This window comes from Lactuca sativa, chromosome 4, assembly GCF_002870075.4.
Source record: "Lactuca sativa cultivar Salinas chromosome 4, Lsat_Salinas_v11, whole genome shotgun sequence".
Taxonomy (NCBI): Eukaryota; Viridiplantae; Streptophyta; class Magnoliopsida; order Asterales; family Asteraceae; genus Lactuca; species Lactuca sativa.
In genome coordinates, this window is record NC_056626.2 from 116,235,986 (window position 1) to 116,259,308 (window position 23,323).

The 23,323-nt window shown below is 32.0% G+C and overlaps 2 protein-coding genes across 2 annotated transcripts; one reads left to right on the top strand and one right to left on the bottom strand.

Moving 5' to 3' along the window:
• The first annotated feature begins 7,257 nt into the window (after positions 1-7,257).
• On the top strand, positions 7,258-9,673 carry LOC111899682 (protein SYM1). Its single transcript, XM_023895539.3, has 7 exons — positions 7,258-7,685; positions 8,166-8,306; positions 8,471-8,584; positions 8,731-8,904; positions 8,994-9,109; positions 9,213-9,303; positions 9,439-9,673. Exons 1-7 carry the CDS (start codon positions 7,317-7,319, stop codon positions 9,442-9,444), a joined length of 1,011 nt encoding a protein of 336 aa, XP_023751307.1. The 5' UTR covers positions 7,258-7,316; the 3' UTR covers positions 9,445-9,673.
• A 6,961-nt stretch (positions 9,674-16,634) lies between these two features.
• On the bottom strand, positions 16,635-17,399 carry LOC111899681 (putative cell wall protein). The gene has a single exon (XM_023895538.3). The coding sequence runs from the start codon at positions 17,348-17,350 to the stop codon at positions 16,934-16,936; it is 417 nt and encodes a 138-aa protein (XP_023751306.2). The 5' UTR covers positions 17,351-17,399; the 3' UTR covers positions 16,635-16,933.
• Positions 17,400-23,323: the final 5,924 nt, after the last annotated feature.

Below are 23,323 nucleotides of genomic sequence, written 5' to 3' on the forward strand. Positions count from 1 at the left end.
AGTGCTTCTAATGCTCAACTTTCTTCTTGCAGAATTCTAGAAGGTTCTTTTTTTATATACTTTTTTACTATCTGTACACTCTCAGATCTTTTAGCTCCAAACCTCATTGCCAATAGCTGTCAAGGTGTGATTTTCAATTTTTTGTAATACAAAATCCAGTTTGACATACTTTATTTAAATATTTACTTATTTACCATGCCTTTTTTTTTTATATACAGGATCTTGCAATTAGTAGTTCTAGACATGCAAGATTACATATTTGCACAAGACCTTCAGTGAGTTATGATTATTTCCCTTAATAGCAATGTAGTATTAGGTTATATAGTTAGCGATGATTATTTGTATTTGACATTTTAGTGCAATGAATTATCTTTCTTATTTATTGTATTTTATTTTGTATTTTGTATGACATTAACTTTTGTGCAATGGATTGTATTTTCTGTATATGGTATTTTATTTTCTATTATGAGACATGAAATTAAAATTTAATTTGAAAATTAGTAAATCTATAAATAATTTTTTTTAAAAAAAAAATAAAAATTACGATATGCAAAAATGTGTGTCATCTTCATTTATGACATGGCCTTTCATGACAGCGGCTTTAATGATACACATTGCGTGTCATAAATGCGCGTCGTAAATGCATGTTAGACGACGCGCAAAAGCGCGTCGTCTCTCGTTATGACAGGACCTTCCTTGACGCGCATTTGTGCGTCGTCTGAGCGTTTTACGACGCGCAATGAGCGTCGTAAAAGGCCTTTTTTCTAGTAGGGCATTATGGACATCGATTATCGTTTGAGCGGTATTCATGAAAGGTCTTCCAAGGAGGATCATGGAAGACTTGGAAGGGTTCTTCTCTTCAAGGTCAATGACATAGAAGTTTGCGGGAAATAGTTGATTGACTTGCACTAATACATCTTCCAACACGCCCCTTGGAAATACACTCAACTTGTCCGCTAATTGAATTATCACTCGGGTTTCTTCCAAAGGTCCAACATTTAGAGATTGAAAAACCGAGTATGGAATCACATTGATCGAGGCTCCAAGATCTAGCATTGCACTTTCAACATGCAAATCGCCAATAGTGCAAGGAATAGCAAACATTCCCGGGTCCTTGCATTTGGGTGGTAACTTCTTTTGGGTGACTGCGGACACATTTGCATTGACTTGAATCTTTTCATTCGCCTTAAATTTCCTCTTATTAGTGCACAAATCTTTAATAAACTTGGCATAGCGCGGAATTTGCTTTATGGCATCCAATAGTGAAATGTTGATTTGAACTTTGCGGAAAGTCTCAAGAAATTATTTCTCTTCCTCTTGCTTCTTTGAGGAAGCCAACCAGGATGGGAAAGGTGGTGGTATGACCAATGGCTTGATGTTCTTGTTGGAAGAGTCGGCTTGATCATTGGTTGGCATAATCGGGTCCTTTGGAGTAGCTTCAACCTTTGGAGGCTCAATAACAATAACCTCATCTTCTTCTTCTCTTGAAACTCTTTTGGGGTTGCTTTATCCAAGGGTTTTCCCACTTCGTAAGGTTATTTCACTCACATTGGGGTTTTTCTCAGTTTGAGATGGGAGTTTTCCCCTTTGTTCCATCTTGTTGAGAGCGGTGGCCAAGTCTCCGATTTGTGCTTAAATGTTGGAGAAGGTGTTCTTGGTCTCTTGTTGAATATGGCTTTGGCTTTGAGCAAGAGAAGTAATGAGTTCTTGAAGGCTCATTTGATGGTTACCACTTGATTGGCCTTGTTGTGGAGGTTGTTGGTAATTTGGAGGGTTATAAGAAGTTTGTGGATATGGAAGTTGTCGGGGTCTCATCAAAATGTTTGGTGGATTTTGCTTTGGTGGGTATGGGTTGTTTGGGTTATTCCTCCAATTTGGGTTGAAATACTATGGGTCTTGGTTGACCTTGATATCCTCCCATTGCATTTACATCTTTCGGTTCACTTCCAAGAGTGGGACACTTATCCGTATAATGGCCCGTCATTACACAAATACCACACGCCATCAATTTTTGACCACTTCCCACCACCATTTAACTTAGCACATTAGTCAAATCCAAGAGCTTTGATTCCAAGTGTTGGGTGTTGCTAACTTCACCAACCACTTGTGGAGAATTTCTCTTCATTTCATTTCGACTCCCAAAGTTCCTTTGATTTTGAGAAATGGTTCCAAAAAGTGAGCGTATCTCTTTAGGGGTTTTGTTGAAGATGTCACCACCACTTGAGGCATCAATCATCCTTCGATCCTTTTCGTTCATACCCTCATAACATTGTTGAAGAAGTAATTATTCGGGTATATTGTGTTGAGGACAACTTATACACAAGTTGTTGAATCGATCCTAAAAATCATGAAAGGTCTCATTCTCCGCTTGACGAATCCCCAAAATGTCACTTCTTTGACTTGATATCTGGGAGGTGGGATAGAACTTGCTATTAAAGGCTTTGAGTAACTCTTCCCATATGTGAATAGATCCCAGTGGTAAGTTGAATAACCACTCTCTAGCTTTATCTTCCAAGGTGAGCGGGAAGGCGATTAGCTTGAAATAATCCAATGTCACATTTTAGGGCAACATGCTAACACATATCATATGAAATGAATTCAAATGATTTTGAGGGTCTTCTATATCCAAACCATGGAACTTGGTAAGTTGATGTATGAAACTTGACTTCAATTCAATTCCTCGGCGGTTTGCGAGATAAACAATAGCAAGAGGTGTATGAGTGACATCCGTCTCTATCATATGTCTAAGTGTCAACTCTTGAGGGGGATTGGGTGGAAAGGGGTGATTGGGATTGGGATATTGTTGCATGTAATTGGGTGGTTGTTGGTAAGGTGGATATGGGTATTGTTGGGGATTGTAGATTGGTGGTGGATAAGGTTGGTAGTTAGGGTATTGGTTGTAAGGAGGTTGTTGTTGTGGGTACATCGGGTTTTGGTACATTGGAGGGGGTTGGTAATTGGGTTGATTTGGTTAATGTACTTGTTGAACTTGGAAAGCATTGTTTTGAGGTTGGTTGTTTTGATGGAAGTGTTGGTTTTGTGGTTATGGTGGTTGATAGTTGGGTTGGTTTTGAGGAGGGGTTTGATTCCAAGGTGGCATATCAATGATAGGTTTTTGTTGTTGTTGTTCTCTTGGTTGTTAGGGTGGGGTATTGGCATCTTGATTGTTTGGGTTTGGGTTGGGATTGTGAGGTGGAGTGTGATTCATGGCTATGTAGTTTTCAAACGAAATGTCTTCAAAGAAATGACCAACAATTGGAGAACTCGGTTCGGTGTCGGTATCACTTGAAGTATGAACTTGGTCTTCTATGTTGATTAGTGGAGAAGAGGAAGAAGCTTGAACGAGTTGTTGTTGCTTTGCTTGTTTGGCTAACTTTTTCAACCTTTTTACTTCTTTTTCAATTTCCGGATTGTAGAGTAGTTCACCAGTTCTTGTAGACCTAGGCATAAACAATCAAATAACAATAACCAATTTCCCCGGCAACAGCGCCAAAACTTGGTGGGATGTCAAGTCCACCAAGCAAATTACACCCTTTGTTTGCAAATAAAACGTAGTATAATGGTAAAAAGGGGTATCGATCCTCGGGGAAATGGTTGTATTCAATCACTAATGTAATCTAAAAGAACTATTGTAAATAAACTAACTAACTATAATTAAACTAAAAGGGGGGGGGGGTGTTATGATTGCTTGAAAACTAAAAGACTTGAATAACTAAAAACTTTCAATTAAGCAAGATAGTGAGATGCTCAAATATTGGAGATAGTTGGTTAACTAAGGCAATTCAACACAATGAACATTTGTGTGTTTATCATTAGGATTCAAAACGAAGCTTATCATTCATCCCAAATTGGTTATAACAATCATGAAACATGATTTGCCAAGATTCCTCTTAGGTAGTATGGAGGTTGGGGAAGCCCACAACACACCTTCTTAATCAAGATCAAGGGTTTAATTGAAGCAATTCAACCCAAGAACTTAATTAGCCTTAATAAAGAAGGAATCCCCAATTCCTAGAGGATGTCAATGCTTACACATCCATAAAGGAGCTACGATTCATAAACTAGAGATGATTTTTACCATCATAAAGCCCTTGTTCTAAGTTAATTTAATGATTCAATGCAAAACCAAAGAAATAAACTAACAATAGCTCATTCAAGTGCCAAGATCATGATCAAAGCATTAAACAAGCATAAGATATATGATCTAGAACCATAAACATAAGATAATTGATAATCTAGCATGAATCCTTCAAAGACCCACAAACATTCAAAGGTTTTAACCAAAGTTAACCAATATAGAGAAATTAGCCACTCATGGCAACAAAATAACAATCACAAAAGTCTAATTGCATAAAGAAACTACCAATGACTTGGAAATATGAAAAGAAATGAGTTTCAAGCTCCAAAATCGCCTTCTTCAGCTCTCCAATGGTGTAAAATCGAAGTTGTGGCTGCTAGATGTGACCCCTCAAGGTTATGGTGTGCCAAATGACCAAAATGCCCAAACTGGGCAGTTGCGCGGGTACCCGTGTGACGAAAATTCCACCCGCGCAAATGTTGCTGTAATGCTATTGGTCCTTCATTCCTCCACTGCACCCTTCCACTACCAAAGATTCCCTTGGTCCCCTCCATATCCCACATGATTCAAATTAACCAATCATTTTTTAGCTTTAAATATGGATGCTCCAAGCCCAAATTAATTATTCATGATCCATCTTCACAAGCCCACTTCATCCAAGCCTTTATCTTTTTAAGCCCGAATCTCCTTTGGTGGATCCGACAAGCCCAATAATGCATCGAAAAGCCCACTAAGCCTAACTCCAGTCAAACCGCAACCGCAATGAGCTCCAAAACCCTGCAAAATTCATCATGCAAAATAAAAAGTCCCCGATGCGATCCATGATAAAGAAAATAAAGAATATACAATGCAATACTAATTAAAAGAGCTAAAAATCTAAAATAAACTAATAAAAATAAGGAAATAAAATAATCTATAAAAAAACCATTCATTCAATCATTCAAAAGATATTCAGAGTATAATGTATTCTCAAACCATCAAAGTAAAGTCATAAAATAGATAGTACAGAGAACTCTAGGAGGATGCAGTGCAATCAAGTCGAACTTTTCCCCTTAGAACTAAAAGTACCTAAAATTTTTAAACATAAAACCATAAGCACAAAGCTGAGTGAGTTCCCCAAAATACCACACAACATACTAAAACCATGGGTCTATGAAAACCTCAAGTGAATGCTATGGGCCAAATCATAGTCTTACAATCACTTCCTGTCATGGGCCAAATCATGGTTGTTCCTTGCAATGTGAGGGGCCAAATCATAGTTTTACATACAAGTGTCAGAGTCAAATCCTAGCCTTTCATACAATTGTTGTAATGTCCTAATTTGATTAAGTAGGTTCAGAATATTGTATATCTATATGTGTGTAATAATTATAATGTATAAATACTATTAAGAAATTTATGGTTAATAAGGACATTTTGGTCATTTACTATAAATTGTAAATTGAATCTTTGTTGAAAGTATAAATTATGTCTTTATGTTTAAAGATGGTGATATAAAATTTAGGAGGAGAAAGGATCAATAAGTGTGGTTTAGGAAGGTAGAGAGGGGGTAAAATAAGAAATTAGAACATAAATTCTAAAAATGCAGGAACCACGACGTGGCGAAGAAGTTCCATGCCATGGGAGGCGATAAATTTTTGACGTAAAAAGAGCAAGAAAGAGCAAATTTATAATGGACCCCAAGGGGCCTATTTATAGGCTTTGGAAAAGCCCATGACATCTTGACCAATCAGGTGTTGACACGTCGTTATGACTTAGTCATCAGTTGACACCTTTGCCTTACTTAACGGAGAGTGGATGGAATATTCCAATTCCGTTAGTATTCTGTTAGGGTTCCATCCAAGTTATGAGTCTTCATAATTCTTGAACCTTCATGATCAACATGGAAAATATGATGAACGACATGAGCATCATGTTGCTCAATTGTCTTTTTATATGTCATCAACTTTTAGAAGTGTTATTAACCAAGTTAAGTTGTTTCTTGAGTATTGGACTGTGTCTTGAACTTGAAGATGTACCACCACATGTTCATGATAGACCATGGACGAAATTCATGTTTCTTTGAGCATTTGGATGTGCCTTCATTGTACATGATGTGCCATGTGCAGTCTTGTTGAGCCATCAATGTGATCATGTTGATCCATTGACTTGAGTTGAGCCACCAAGTATTCATGTTAAGCCATAGAGTTGTGGATGAGCCACCAATGTTTCTGATGAGTCATTAATATTCCAAATGATCCATCAACGTCTTGATGCTCCACATATGATCCAGATGTGTCATCTGAGATCATGATGATCCAACTTGCCTTCTTCAAGTGCTCCATGTTCAGCAAGAGCTCCATGTCAATATCAAGTGCTCCATGTGTACAACAAGTGCTCCATGTTCACTTCAAGTGCTCCAACATCTGATTCTTCAAACACTTGTTGAATCTTCAATATCTTTCCAACCTGAAACACTCTGATAATGTTTGTTAGAGAGATATATAAAAGGACTCAACTTATTTTAAGTGACAATCACATACAAATATTTTCCAACAGAAACTTATAACCCAAAACTCCAATACATGTTTACAGGATCCTATTAAACATATATATACCGAACAAACATATCAGCATATGACTAGGAATATAATCGGTAAACATCTAAGACTTTCCTTATATAACATTCCCTTCTTGCTCAAGAAAACTAGGAAAAGTTGTGCAACACTCCAAGACTTGGACAACACTCCAAGTCCAAGCTATCAATATCCGGACCAAAACACCAAAACACGCAAACTATCCCCATTAGTGCGAGACAATTCGCCAACACTATCTTATTACACAAATCAAACTACAAAAACATCTTTTAAACAACAGTCCCGTTAATGTAACATGTGTTTTCTCACAATAATAAAATTGTGTAACGTTCCTTTAGTTTTATTCTGATTTATCATTTTTCTTATTTAAAATTCGTCACAACGGATTGAGAGAAATTTTTTTTGGCATAAACTTCGTGGGAAAAGAAGATTGCAAAGTCAAACTTATATTCTTTGTTTAAAGTCATACTTTGGTTGTACTTGTGATTTGTGTGTCGACGAGGAGAGGAAAATGTAAAGATAATTCTAATCCCACGTTGCAATGCCCAAACCCCAAAAACTTAAAGGACTACTTTTGCAATTCAGCATAAAATATAACAATAGCCAATTTCCTGATCAAGGGCAAAAACCAAAACTTCATATTGATCAAACAACCCTCAGCCATGGCTTCCATCAGCAATTACGTCTTCTCAACCTGCAAACTCTCTCCACCGAAAAGACCCATCTCAATTTCAACCCCCTTATCCTTCTCTTCATCTAAATGTTTCACTCAATCAAGAAACAGTCATGTACTGATCAAATCCATCGCAGAGGACAGGGAAGTGGTTACGGAAAAGATTAGCATCTCCGATCTCAAACAAGACGAACAAAGTGGAAATGGATTGGAAGGGGGAGACAAGGAATTTGTTGTTCGAGATGGGTCGGAAGAAATTGATAGATTTATGGGTAAAGCAGTTAATGCTTCTATTGTTCTTGGTTTTGGTACTCTTGCTGTCACTAGGCTGCTCACCATCGATCATGAGTATTGGCATGTGAGTTTTGATTTGAGCTTCACTTACTTCTAATTAGTTGTGTTGGATGCGTGCAATTTCGTGTAATTTCTCACTTCTGTATATAAATTTGGAGATAATTTGTTTGGTTAATGTCACGACAACCAATCATACCTAATTTTCTTTTTAGGCAACTTATCTTTAATTTGTAATCAATATATCTCGGACAATTTTATGTGTTCTCATTACATCATCTGGGTGTAATTTCAACCGAAAAACTACCATTGAATCCTTCTTGGTGTCCACAGTGGCATCCAATATGGTAGAATTTCTTCACTTATATGGCAGAATTACTCTGTTAAAATCCATTTTGGTGGTGTAATGATGAGTACTTATTCTTGAAACCTAAAGAATATGTATCACGATCATATAATAAACTACTTAAAGCTAGGGGTAGCTATGTAATTTAAGATTTTCTGAGTTCTAATGTATGAATTATCTTGTTTTACTCATTTGATATAGGGATGGACCCTTTATGAGATACTAAGATATGCTCCTGAGCACAATTGGATTGCTTATGAAGAAGCTCTTAAAGAAAATCCTGTTTTGGCTAAGATGATGATAAGTGGTATTGTTTACTCTATAGGCGATTGGATTGCACAAGTAACTTCTTTATTCCCAAATTTCTTGCTGAATTTAGCTTTTCAATATGTTCTTTTTTCCACTTTCAACATTTAAATGTTTTTTTTAAGCAAAGTTAAGTACATTTCCTATATTTGTAAAAAGAGCAAACTAATTTTATCTTTTTCTTTTAAATGAATTTGTAGTGTTACGAAGGGAAGCCTCTATTTGAGTTCGACAGGACTCGGTTGTTTCGATCAGGGCTTGTGGGATTCACTCTCCATGGATCTCTTTCCCATTTCTATTACCAAATATGCGAGGTAACAATACATTTTATTCAAATTAATAATAACAATATACTTTCATTCATTTGTTTATTATAGCATCCTAATTCCATTTTTCCTGAAAATTACCCAATTATTTATAACCACACTACTCGATTAAAATTTTGTTACGTTGTTTCTAGGCTCTTATCCCTTGGAAAGACTGGTGGGTAGTTCCAGCAAAAATTGCGTTTGACCAAACAGTATGGTCAGCAATTTGGAACAGCATCTATTTTGTGGTTTTGGGATTATTACGATTTGAGTCCCCCACCAATATATCAAATGAACTCAAAGCAACATTCTTCCCCATGTTAACAGTAAGCATATAATACAAACATACTTACAGTTATTTACATGTATTCTATTTCTATTATATTATTTATTTAGTTTCTTGATTTGATATAAGGCGGGATGGAAGCTATGGCCATTTGCACATTTAATAACATATGGTGTAGTTCCTATTGAGCAAAGACTTCTTTGGGTGGATAGTGTTGAGCTTGTGTGGGTAACGATACTTTCCACGTAAGTATCTCTAATTTTCTATCTCTATATTTAATTGTGCATCATTCCATTGTACATTACAACTAGATAATGCACAATTTGATATATTGACTTTTTTTTTTAGATACTCCAATGAGAAATCGGAAGCACGGATTTCAGATACACAAGGAGACATAGACACGCCTTCTTCATCAACAAACATCTCGGAGTCGGAGGTATATATATTACAATGGGTTAATTCGTTAATTATGTGTTTATGCAATAAACTGATTTTTTTTTATAGGATAATGTAACGAAGTGATTTTTATTATATGAGATATGCAAAGATAAAAGATATTTATAAATGACAGGAATAGTTATGAAGAATTTGCAAAACTCAGCAGGCGGATGGGGGGTGGATGATCAAAGAAACAATAATCATTGATTGTATGTTGTTTTTTGGAAATAATTGTTTAAAGGATGCGTGGCTAAGCTTTACATGTAATCCTTGTTGTAAAAGATAGAATCATAGAATGATTATATTTAGAATGTTTATATTGTATGAGTAAATATGATAAATATAGGATTTAATGATTATACCATTAAGTTAGACGATTTATCGACCAAAAATGGTGTGTACGATCTCTGTAAGTAAATTCTTTTGGCACGAGAGACATAATTTTTCGTATTATAGGGATAATTTTTGTACTTTGCTATATACTTATAGTATAAGTATGTCGTTGACAACATTTTATTTAAAAAATATATACGAATATACAAAAGTATGAACGGTTTAAATGCACATAGTGCAACAACTTTGTTTATTTTTTATACGAAACTAGTATTTGGGCTTGTGTTTTGCGGCGGGTTTTTATGTGTTGTTGCGTATTAGGAGCGTGTCTAAAAAAGTGAGGGTGAAAAATGGATTTTACAAAGTAGAAAAGGAAAATCGAACACGAAAGTTTAAAAAATAAATGGGCAAAAATGATATTTATTATACAAATTTTGTGGTGGAGGGGATACAATTGTACTTTAATATTTTACAAAGTTAAAACTAAAGTAGTATGAAAATAATATTTTATAAAGTTAAAACTAAAATAGTTAAAAGTGATATTTTAAAAAGTTAAGGAATAAAAAATTATTTTACAAAATAAAAGAGTTGTAAATAATGGATTATGCAAAATTAAGAGATTAAAGTTGTACGTTAATATGCCTATACATTCTTCATTACCGATAAAAGATTTGAAAATAAAAGGGTGAAAATGAAATTTTAAAAAGTTTAAGGTGGACGGGTGAAAATGATATTTACAAAGTTGAGGATGGAGGGGATGAAAGTTATATTTTAAGAAATAGAGGGATAGAAAATATCATTCTACAAAATAAAGGGTTGCAATCGACATATTATACCAAGTAGGGGTTACAAACGACAAATTATAAAAAAGTTCGAAGTGTTAAACTTAAACTTCCTCCATTTTGCGAATGTACATTGTGCATTTAAATGGATACTTTTAGCTGTATCTAACATACCAAGGATTGCTTTTTATATATATTTATAATATGTAATGAGGTTCTATTTTCTGATAAAAAATGCAATATTTTACAGGTCTGCTGAAATATGGTTGCATTTCATATACGAGTAGCATCAATTGGTAAAAATAAAAAATGGTCGCAAATTTGGTAAAAAAAAATAGAGCATTGTTTGCATAAATTAGTAAACTAGAGTCATTTTATCATAATTCAGTTCTTATTGTTATAATTGGTCAAAGAATTAAAATATAACAAAAAATAATTTGAAAATACAATCCTATAATAAAGGAAAAAAAGTATTTCCTTTTTCCTTTTACTAATAAAACAATAGTTTGTATGTCATTTGTCATTTTCTTATAATTTTTAATTTTTTTTCTTACTCTTTAAAAATAACACGTCTTTTTCTATGATTTACATTTAAATTTAAATACTTTTAAGTTTCTTAAAATTAACATTATTAATTATTAATAAAAATTTGAAATTCAAAAAGATGATATAGTTTTTGAAATTTTAATGATACTAATTGACCGATTTTTTAATTTGATTGTATTGATTACAATGTTTTAAAAACCGGTTTTTTAGTTGAACCGGTATGGTGACCGGTTATCGGTTCAACCGGTTCGACCGCCGGGTGAACCGGTTTCTATATTTTTCTATGTTTTTAACTTTTTTTTTCCTACACATACATACATATATAAATCATGAATTTGATGTTTACAAGTACAAACATTAAAAATACACAAAAAAATAAATTGTAGATCAATCAAAATACACTAAAATAACCCATAAACATAAGTTTTAGTGTTTTACATTAATCAATATACGTTAAAAACAAAAAAATAAAGTATAATACCGAAACAAAATATAGTTTTAGATGAATATGAACACATAAAAAAAACTTTATAATATTTGTCATATGTTTTTATTTAGAGAAAATTAAATACATTTGAAAAAAAATTATCAAAATTTATTATGTAAATGGTTCTTTTTCATTGTTTTTATTCGGTTTAACCGGTTCAACCGGTTTATTTTGACTGGTTCAACTGCCTTTTTTCTAAAAACTGAACGGTTCAATCCGGTTCAGAAATCAATATAAAACCGGTGATAATTAAACCGCTCCCTCCTCCGATTCCTGGTCCAACCGGTTCGACCGGCCGGTTCAAACCGGTTTTTAAAACACTGATTGATTATAACTTCAAAAAGGAGGAATTAGTCCGAATTTGTTTTATTTTGGACTTTTAAATCTTTGACTTTTGGAGTTACGAGAGTATAAGTTTACGACTATGAACACCCTTTTAGTCTCTTATAATTTATAAATAGGTGATAAATTCACAAATACTTATCAATTCTATATATTAAATCTCCGACAAAACTGCAAAAATGGTCCCTGTGGTTTCTCATTTTATATGGTTACGGTCCAAACGTTTGAAAAGTTGCAAATTTGGTCCTTTTCAACAAGTCTTGTTGTGAATTTGATCCCTCACCTGTTAAGTTCCTTAAAATGATAATTTACCCCAGGGACAATTTTCACAGTTTTGTCTTTTACTATACTATAAGGACCATTTTTGCATACATTCTTTTTTATTTTAATGAAGTATTATATATTAATAGATATTATTTTTAATATATAATATTATATATTAATAAATATCTTTTTATTGGATTATTAATTTATTTTAGTTGATTTTTTTTAAAAAATTGTTGGAGTAATTCTTTTTTATTAAATTATTATATATCAATACATATAGTTTTTAATATATAATATTTATATCATAATAAATATTATATTATTGGATTATTAATTTTTTTAGTTAATTTTTTTAATTTTTAATTAATTTTTATTGTATTATTACTTTTAATTTATTATTTTCTTCATATACTAAATGTTGTTTTATTGGATTATTACTTTATTTTAGTTAATTATTTTTTTTTAAAATTTTTTGTCGGAGTAATTATTTTTTATTGAATTATTATATATCAGTACAAATAGTTTTTAATATATAATATTTATATCATAATAAATATTATATTATAGGATTATTACATATTACGAAACATTATTTTATTGGATTATTAATTTCTTTTAGTAGATTCTTTTTATAATTTCTTTTTGTTTGAGCAATTCTTTTTTATTAGATTATTATATATCAACAAATATTATTTTTAATGTATAATATTTACATCATAATAAATAATACATTATTGGATTATTAATTTTTATAATTTGTTTTTTTGAATTATTAATTTATTGAAATATTACTTTTAATTTATTATTTTTTTTAATATAATAAATATTATCTTATTGGATTATTATTTTATTTTGAATGTATACTATTAATTGTTTTTATTTTTATTAGTTTCACCACAAAGTCGCCGAAATACGTAAAAGTATCGCTTATAATCGTCAAAAATTAGCAGGATCACCTCCAAACACCTTCATCGGGGGTTCAATAGATACCATACTCTATTCCACCAGCGTTGTTGGTAGCCACCTGCGACAACCTCTTCATAATCTACTGGGATCCTTCATATCTCACATAATGCACATCAAACCCCAATAACATTTATAAGTGGTGGTGGTGACCGAGTGATGGTGGTGGTATTTTCCCAATGGTTTCTCATTATAAGCTAGATGAAATGAAAATGTTTGGCAACGATCCTAACGATTTCGATGATGAGAGACGGCGATTTTGCGTATCCCATAACTTTGTGGTGGAACCAATAAAATTAACAAGAACTATTATTATAATCCGATAAAATAATATTTAGTAAATTAAGAAAATAATAAATTAAAAGTAATAATCCAATAAAAAGTAGTTTTAAAAAAAAAAGAAATTACAAAACTTAACTAAAAGATAATAATAATCCAATAATATAATATTTATTATGATATAAATATTATATATTAAAAACTATATGTATTGATATATAACAATTCAATAAAAAATAATTACTTCGACAATTTTTTTAAAAAAAAAGAATTAACTAAAATAAATTAATAATCCAAGAAAACAATATTTAGTATAAGAAGAAAATAATAAATTAAAAGAAATAATCCAATAAAAATAATTTAAAAAAAGAATTAAAAATATCAACTAAAAGAAATTAATAATCCAATAATATAATATTTATTATGATATAAATGTTATATATTAAAAACTATATGTATTACTATATAATAACTCAATAAAAAGAATTACTCTACCAGAATAAAATTAAAAAAAAATCAACTATAATAAATTAATAATCCAATAAAACAATATTTATTAATATATAATATTATATATTAAAAATAATATTTCTTAATATATAATACTTCAATAAAATAAAAAAGGATGTATGCAAAAATGGTCCTTATGGTATGGTAAAATGCAAAACTGTGAAAATGGTCCCTGAGAGTAAAATTGTCATTTAAAAAAAAAATAACAATCAACCAGTTAAACTTAACGGACGAAAGACCAAAACCACAATAAAATTTGTTGAAAAGGGCCAAATCTGCAACTTTTCAAACGTTTGGACCATAACCACATAAACTAAGAAACTACGGGGACGATTTTTGCAATTTTGTCTAGATATCCATTGTTGCTCCTTTATCTTTTTTTCTTCATTGCTCATTTATCTTTTTTGCCCAATGGAGTGAATAGCGATAACATGAGCTGTTAATAATGTTATTACTTTTTTGTTATACATTGTACAAAATAAATTATTTTACGGTCATAACTATTTTATACAATATGCTTTATATTTGTTTATATTTGTTTATGTAGACTCCAATAACATGTATTAGGTCATGTTCCAGTTATATTACTAAGAAATATTTACCAGAAAAATAGTTTATGCAACGATATTAAACTACGGGTGATATCTTTATGCAAACGGATTATTGAAGTAGTCATCATATCTTGAAACAATATTGGAAAATGGACTTTTATTTTAAGAATGTCTTTAAGCCTTTTTGAAAAATGAATGTCTTTCGAATTCTAAAAAAAATAATTTTGACCTTATTTTTTGCAATTACAATTAATAAGAGTTAAGTATAATCCTTATTGAAGGTTGATTTGTTTCTCAAAGAATCCGTTTATACAAATGGTAAATTTTTTGTTATCTTATTTAGAGTTAAAAGTAGATAAAGACTAAAATTGTTAATATTAGATAAAATAGTAGACTTACAAATAAACTTCAAATTTTATATATAAAGAAGTTTTTAAAAATTTATAAAAAATTTCACTAATTTTATATCTTATAACATATTTTATTTATTAATATTAAAATACATTTCAATCTTAATTTTCATTTCTAATTTATTTTATTGTAATCATGTATGTTTCTTCCGGTAATTTAATTTTCATTTTGTTATATAATAATTACATTTCCATGATTAACTGTGTTTAGTTTTTATTTTCAAACTATTCAATTTTATCTTTCATTATATAACATTATCATTTTTTTTCATTAATCTATACGTAAATAAGGTCGCCCATTTGCTCAAATCATTTTATATACTAATTAAATCAATAATTATAAAGTAACCAACAAATTATCTACCTTTTGTAAGTTAATAATTGTTTGAAAATCATTTATTAATGATTATGGCTTTAAACTATCAATAACATTTTAATTTTTTCTATGGATTATAACCTAGTAAACTTATAATAAAAAAAAAATTAGTATAAATTAATAATTTAGAGAAGTTTGAGAAAATATATCAAAAGCGTAGCGTGTGAATGTGTGACACAACGGATTAAAGACGATCATCGGGGCAGAGTCGCCGATCAGACAAACCCTAAACCGTGATTTAGAAACTTGATACATCACGACGTTAGACGCTTAATTCAATGGTAAATCACCAACCAATTGCTGAACCGAAGAATCCACATTCCAAGAAAATGAGGAAGAATGATCTGCAAACTCGATTCTTCGTGTTCGTAGATTACGTTTTCCTCATCATTTTCTTCTGTTTCCTTGGCTACATTCTCTTCAGCCTGTTCACTGTTTGGTTCGATTCTTGATTTCTGTTGGAAGTTATTGATTGATGCAATGTGTTCCCAAAGAATACATGTTTCTGTTGTTTCCTGAAATCCATAGAATTCTTATGAACTTGGAAGTTTGGATCCCTCTACTTGAATGTGAAGATGTAATTCTCTGATGATTTTGTCTTTTAAGCGACGTGAATTGAAATTTACTAGCAGAGCAGAGGTTAGTAGCTTAACTTGTCATTTTATTTATCAATGTGATGATCACAGCATTTATAGGTCCTAGGGTTTTTCAAATGGTGATGTTGAGTTAACTCGTTAGATAATTGTTTTAATGACACAAATTGCTTGTATATAAGTGGTGTTCTTTTAACTTCATACAGTGTTCACCCAAAGAACAATGGACGAAATACTGAAAAATACAACTTTCCACAACTTACTTTTTCACTATTTTTTTTGTAGTGATTAAACCGTTATACTTTTTTGATCCTTTAAACAACTATTTTGCATGTTTTACCCTGTTTTGAAAGGTTGAAATTTAAAGCTCCATACTACAATTGGATAGATTTTCAAAATACAATGTCTTACAAAAACCATCAGACCAAAAATGTTGAAATAGAAATAAATGAAAGCAAAATTTTATAATACACAATTAAATGAAAGTTCGGTGGTATTTCTTGTATTTAACCCACCAAATAAAGGTATCAAAATAGAATGCAAGTGCATGATGAAAATTAAATAGAAATAACAGAAGGCATGATTGCATGAAGCTACCAGTAACAAGTGGATAGCATCATTGATAAAGAAACACATAATACCCATAAATTGTAGCTGGTTTTAAGAAATTAATGCGTTTTGATCTGAAAACGACAGCTTAATTTATGCTATGAATGTAGTTAGTTGTCAGCTTTTATTTCAAACTCCAGTGCCTTGATAAGAAAAAAAATTAAAACACAGATGTTGAATACAAAGGAATGAACGTCCGTACGATGCTATAATACACATATAAATTAAATCACGTTGAGATTTCCTACATTGTTTACAACTTAAAACTTTAGGCGAATTCCTTTAACAATTTTGTTTCATGGGTCCAGTTTATATCATTCGAATGCTAAGAAGACATTAATACATAAGTTTTGGTCTTATTTGCTATTTATTGACCAAAACATTTCATTTTACAACCTTAATTATTAAATACATAACATAAATTAGAAACACTAAAAAAATCAAAAACAAGAATCTTCATCCGTGATGCCCATTCGCCCCTACACGTGACAACATTATCAAATCAGTTCCACCTTCAGTCTAATACATGTCAAACACAGCACAAACTGTCATGTCATGTATTACTGCATGAAACGGGATCTCAAGGACTATCCGGGGCAGGATTTGGGCCCTCATCCTCGGGAGTGGGAACCAATGTGTCATCGCCACCTGGCAAGTAGCTACCGCCTGCACTGCCACTGCTACCGAGGTCACCGTAACCAGGGATGTTGCCACCACCACTAGGGACAGTGACTCCCGTGATTCCATTATTACCTCCCGTAATCGGATTGTAGGTGAAAGGGTTGAACCCTTCCTTTGACTTTGGTTTAATACCTCGTCCAATACCCGGAATTAGGTATCCACGATCATAATTGAAGAAAGTCTCGGGGTGTTTCACATCCTCCTCTTCGGGTGTTTTAAGGTTCTTGTCGGGGAAGTCTCGAATTGCTATCACTATTGCGATCACGAAGTTGAAAACGAGAATGATGACAAAAAGCGATTGAATGATGTTAGCCATTTCTAGCCAAGTGAGGTATGTGAAAGTGTTAGTGAGGAATGAAAGTGGCATGATAATGTGTGCTCATATATATACTATGTTATGGGGCCCCCTTCCCCTCTTATTCCCATGCACACATCATATAAAATCTTTTAAGTTTTGAATATATCTTTGACCTCATCTCACTCATTTTTTAAACTTATATGGTAATATGTAAAAAGATAGTAGTGAGTCTTTACATTAATGATGGTTATATATCCATCCTACTTATGATATACATTAATTGAGTGGGTCTTTACATTAATGATCTTGGGTTTATATATGTGAAATAATGTATAAAAAAAGTAGAGAAGAAATAATTTGGTAATAGTAACGCAACGGTTTGCGCGGCCAATTAAGTTTGCATGCAAGATTATTTTTATTATTAAAATAATGTTTTAAATAATTCGATTTACAAGGATTTTTTGTGTGTGTGTGTGTGTAGCGTGGCTGTGTTCTCATAAGTCGTGATAATTTTGTTCTCGATATATCATACGTTATAAGTGGATTAAAGATGATTGAAAATTTGCATGTGGAAGTGAGATAGCAGGAAAACTCTAACAAATAGGTGAAGTGAGTTAATTTCATCCACATGGCTATGAATATGAAAAAAAAAAAAAATACTATAACTCAAGAGTCAAGACTTTTTATCCGTGAAAGTCTAGCAACACAAACACCTCTTATGCATATGTATTTATGTTGCAAAAGCGAACCTGATTGGCTTCGGTTCATTGCACTTGTGTGTGTCCTGCTATATATGTTACAAAACTTTCGTGTAAGACACATATCTTCTCATATCTTCAATTTTAACGGTCCTCCTCGTGATGCAACCAATGTATTTTTCAGGCTATTGAAGGTCTAGGTGATCTTGAAGAGTCACTACTACTATTATATCCTTGAAAACAAACACCAAATAGAAAAATAGAAGACAAATTTGTTTTAAGAGCATTGTGTTCGATGAACATAGACCTCAACAACAATTTACGATTTGTTCTTTTATGTTTTTCTAACAATAGTCATTTGAATTTTTTTAAATCTTTTAATTTAGCGATGTTTTCCATGGGTAATATGGAGCGCCACACATATCTAATTTGCCGCTAAACAAATATATAGGAAATTCGCAGGAAATATATCACTAAATATTTGTGGGAAACTCCATAGCTAAAACACATTGGGGTGAACTTACTGCTTAGATGTTTTCAAAACAGTTATCCGTTTGGTACTTGGCTACTCAAAATTTAACGTGGACATGATAACCGATACACTATAGGTTCATCTTTTCAGGTCTTCTCATACTAGGAAATGTCTTATCAATTTTCTAACACCACACCAGATATCTAATATCTGAAGTATCTCATGTGGAAAATCTATCACCATAAATCTATGGTTACTCCTATGGCTATTTAGTAGATTTCAAAATTCATGGTAAAATTTTTGTTATCGGACTATGAATTATGATCGAATTTTTTGTCACTAAACTTGAAAAAAACCATCGATAAATTTGTGCAAAAAGATAAAGGAAAATGACTAAGGAGGGTAACCAACTGTTGATGATTCTGTTCACATTTGGTTAATTTTTTTTTTGTATGCAATATACCATCTAACTTGTTGTTTGTGTTCACCATATCCTTTTGATAGCCGGTCAAAAGGGATATGGTGAACACAAACAATAAGTTAGATGATATATTGCATACAAAAAAAAAGGAAAGTGATTAAATATGAACAAAATCGACAGTTGGTTACCTTCCTGAATCATTTTTCCTTTTGGTTATTCTTGTTAGATATGAAGGACAACGTGTCACACTATACAATCAAACCTTTAATCTAAGATAAAGTCACATTTGCTTCCGAGTATCAAAAGATGCTCAACAAAGAGTATGTTTCACAAAAGTTTAAATTAATCGCTATTCATACATTTGGCTTTTTGTTTGATTTTAATTTTACCATGGATAAATAAATATAAACTATTATCTATGTGAAATATTGTATCTCTTATGATAGGATTAAATTAATTTTGTTGTTAGCATAGTGTTGAAAATAGTTCAAAGCATGTACGGTGGAGCTTGAACTATCATCTAGTTGGAAGTTGTTGCCTACCTTCATGAGGTAGTGGATTGATTATTCTAGAAAACGATTTTTTCTGAATATGTCATATCATATCATATGTCTCTGAAACTTAAACATGCCTTAAAAGGCTATATATTTTGGTTTTGAATCAAATATATCTAAATGGAGTATTCTTTTAAAGAGCATGCAAGATGACGCAATGAAGTTGATGGATGTTAGCAATGAAATACAATAGCCTTTGGTAGAAGCTACCATGTGCCTGATATGATGTAGAAGATCTCATGGGTGGTAAGTCTAATTATTATCACCGTTAACAATTAGCGAAAGTGTATCTTCATATCTTCAACCTGACAATGTACCCGATTTTAATGAAGAGCTTAACTTGCCTTCAGCTCTCACTGGGCATGCAATACCATCCCCCATTGTTAAGGTTAATATTCCAAAACTTTATTTTTTTAAGTACACAAATTAATTAAAAGGGCATTTTTATCATTTTATCTAATGTTTTATAGGCATGGGCGGCTCAACCATTTTTGGGGCTCAAAGCGAGCCAAAAATTTGGGGCCCTTTGGTCTTTGCTATACTCGGAAGATGAATATGTCGCAAAAATCAAAATCGATAGAAGAATGCAATGTCATTTTAGTTTCATGAATGCAATGATCATTGATTTATTCTTACGCTTCATTTATTTTGTGGTTGCCGGATTTGATTTTTTAATGGACTAAAATTTTGGACTTTGAAGAATATGAGGCCCCTTAGAACTGGAGGCCCTAAGCCCTTGCTTAAAAAAGCTTAACATAGAGCCGACCCTGTTTATAGGCTAAGGATGAATTTGGTTTGCCTCGAGTCCCTTGCACCTGACTCTGCATGGCTACTTTGCATTATTCTTGTACGTGCATTTTACTACACATCTTGCATAACTTTTAAACTATTGGTTGCATTTTTTTTTTTGAAAAATGATTCAAGAGGAGGGTAACCAAATGTTAATTTTGTTCATATTTGGTCATTATTTTATACGTAATATATCATGTAACTTATTGTTTGTGTTAATCATAACCCGTTTAACCGACTATCATAAGTGGTAGCCGATCAAAATGATAATGATGAACACAAACAACAAGTTAGATAATATACTACATAAAAAAGACAAAAAAATGACCAAATATAAACAAAAATCAACAATGATTACCCTCTTGAATCATTTTCCAAAAAATAACCACAACATATTTGGTTTGGGTATGTGGAAAATTCGTCCATAAAACTCATTAACCACCGATTTACCCGTGGTAATAGACTAATGTTTGTGTTGGTAGAGAACTACGAGGGTAACAATATAATTTTCAACCAGTTTGATTTTTTTAGGAGAGAGGGTTAATGATAACGTCCTAAAATATTGATTTTAGGATTTAAATTTGATTTCAATCATAGGCTCTCATTTGGTGTTATTGATTGTGCGTTTACTAGTTTTTAACAGGACACGTGCACCTTTTATTGTTTAGAAAAAATAAACAAAGATTTGGTGAAATTAATGGTACAACGATATGGGCGGCCAATTAAATTTACATGATATGAAATTATACTTTGATGCTTAAAATTTAAAATATAAAAATCATCAACTAAGATAGATTACAAAAATGGACACGAACAGGCAAATAAAAAGCGTTTAAAAATTAAATATATTTGAAATAATCATCACAATTAAAATATAAGGATTTTATAATATGAAGTATTAATTAATCATAATTATTACTATAATTAAATGTAAATTCATTAATAATATCCATATTTTCCACTTGCAAGCGAGCATCCCATTCAACATTCATCCGGTCAGTGGCTGAAGAAAGAACTACAAATATTTTTCCGTTCGATTTTCCTCGATCAATCATAACTCCTCCATAAAGCCATTTTATTTTGCTCGTCCTTCCATTATACGTGATTTATTAGCTTAGTGTTATTTTTTTTGTCCTTTGTCTCTTCTTATTTGTATGGACGAGGCCAATAATTTCAATACAGTCTTTGTTATTTCGGGAGGGTATGAGGATGTGGATGTCACGTTCTTCCTTTCTCTTTGTAGCAATTGCAAAGCTTATCGGGAAACTTTTCATTTTCTTTGTTGAATTCATATGAAAATAGTGCATCTGAAGAGATTGTGTACGCGTTAAGTCGGATGTTTTGGTCTTTTTGATAGAGGAGCGGGATTCTCACACATTACTTTGAAGATTAACCATTTCGTGTGTAATGTTAAAATATCACATATTGCCTTGTGTGGAAAAAATTTCATTATAAAGAGTTTGTGATACTAACTTTCTGTTGACTTTAAAATATCAAGTTTCGATCTTCTGCACGCACCACTATTTAACTTTTGGTTGTAGATGTAATTGAAATTGTTAACTTTCGTCTGATACTCTTTTTTCTAAGAACCTAAAATTTAGAGTAACTTAACTTTTAGTCAAATATTAACCAAAAGGGCAATTTGGTCAATTATGAAAAAATGTGAGAATATGAAGTGGTAACTTCATGAAAATGGTCAAATAAAAGTTTAAGTCAATAATATGAGATTAGATGAGCAAGTTTAAGAGAAAGAATGCATGAGAAGATGCCGTTTGGCCAAAAGGGTCAAATGGGTATTTTTATGTGTAACATCCCGTAAAAAGTTATAAAATTTTCATTTTAAAAATCATTAATTTCATACATCAGATGGCTCAAAGTTAACCATGATAAAAAATATAAAAATCATTAAAGTAAAAATAATTATAAGTAGGACCAAATCCATTATCCTAAGATCATTTAAACCATGTAGCATGTGACTTAGCGTATTCACTCAATAGCTAGTTCACACGTGAAAGAATCATACAACAATCAATCAAGTACTCTACAAGAAATAAGACATCAAATATCATACAATTCTATCATGCAATTCATGAAGATCCTTATCCTATTACTAGCATGTTGTTCTAACATATCATAACATAATCTTAATTAACTATGTGGTAATTTGGGGTCTACTCACTGGCTCTGGCTGATCGTACACATCGTATCCTCTTTGATTATTTTGAAAACCATTTGAAAATTGTTTTAAAAATTATTTCCTTAGTTTGAGGCTGGATTCACACAAGTGTTCCTCCAATTCACACAAACCAAGGATTTGATACCAACTTGTAACATCTATAAAATTCATGAAAAATTCAAACTTTTAAAACCAATCTACAAATCATCATTGTATATAAAATAGTTTTCAAAACATGTTTAATATCATAGTTTTCACAAAATCATAAAACAAAACACGAGGAGGTACACGATCACGCCTTCGCCTTCCCGCTATCATCTAATGTATATGAAACATAACCTAAAATTATAAGCCCAAAGCTCAGTGAGTTCCCCCAAAGTACCAACACACAAACAAATAATACATATACAATAACATCATACTATGGGTCCAATAAACCATCAAGTTAGAATACCCCTGACCCCTCAACCATCAGGTTGGAATGCCAACATACTATGGGTCCAATCAACCATCGGGTTGGAATACCCCAGGCCCCTGAACCATCGGGTTGGAGTGTCAAGATACTATGGGTCTAATCATCCTCGAGATGGAATACCCTCTGGCCTATTCAACCATCAGGTTGGTATGCTCCATCCTATTGTCTTATAGACAAAGTAATGAAGCCTCAACCACCGACCAAACATGTGCATATATGACAAATAATCATATAACAGTCTACGGCCAGTCAAACAGATCTACAGATCACTAAGCATAACATTATCCTATATATTGGGATACCGATCTAATAAAACATTTTAGTACAATAGCATGCATAACAGAATATTAATTCAATGGGCCGACATTGGTGCCTTTGACTCGCAAGTATAGTGAGGAAAACTCAC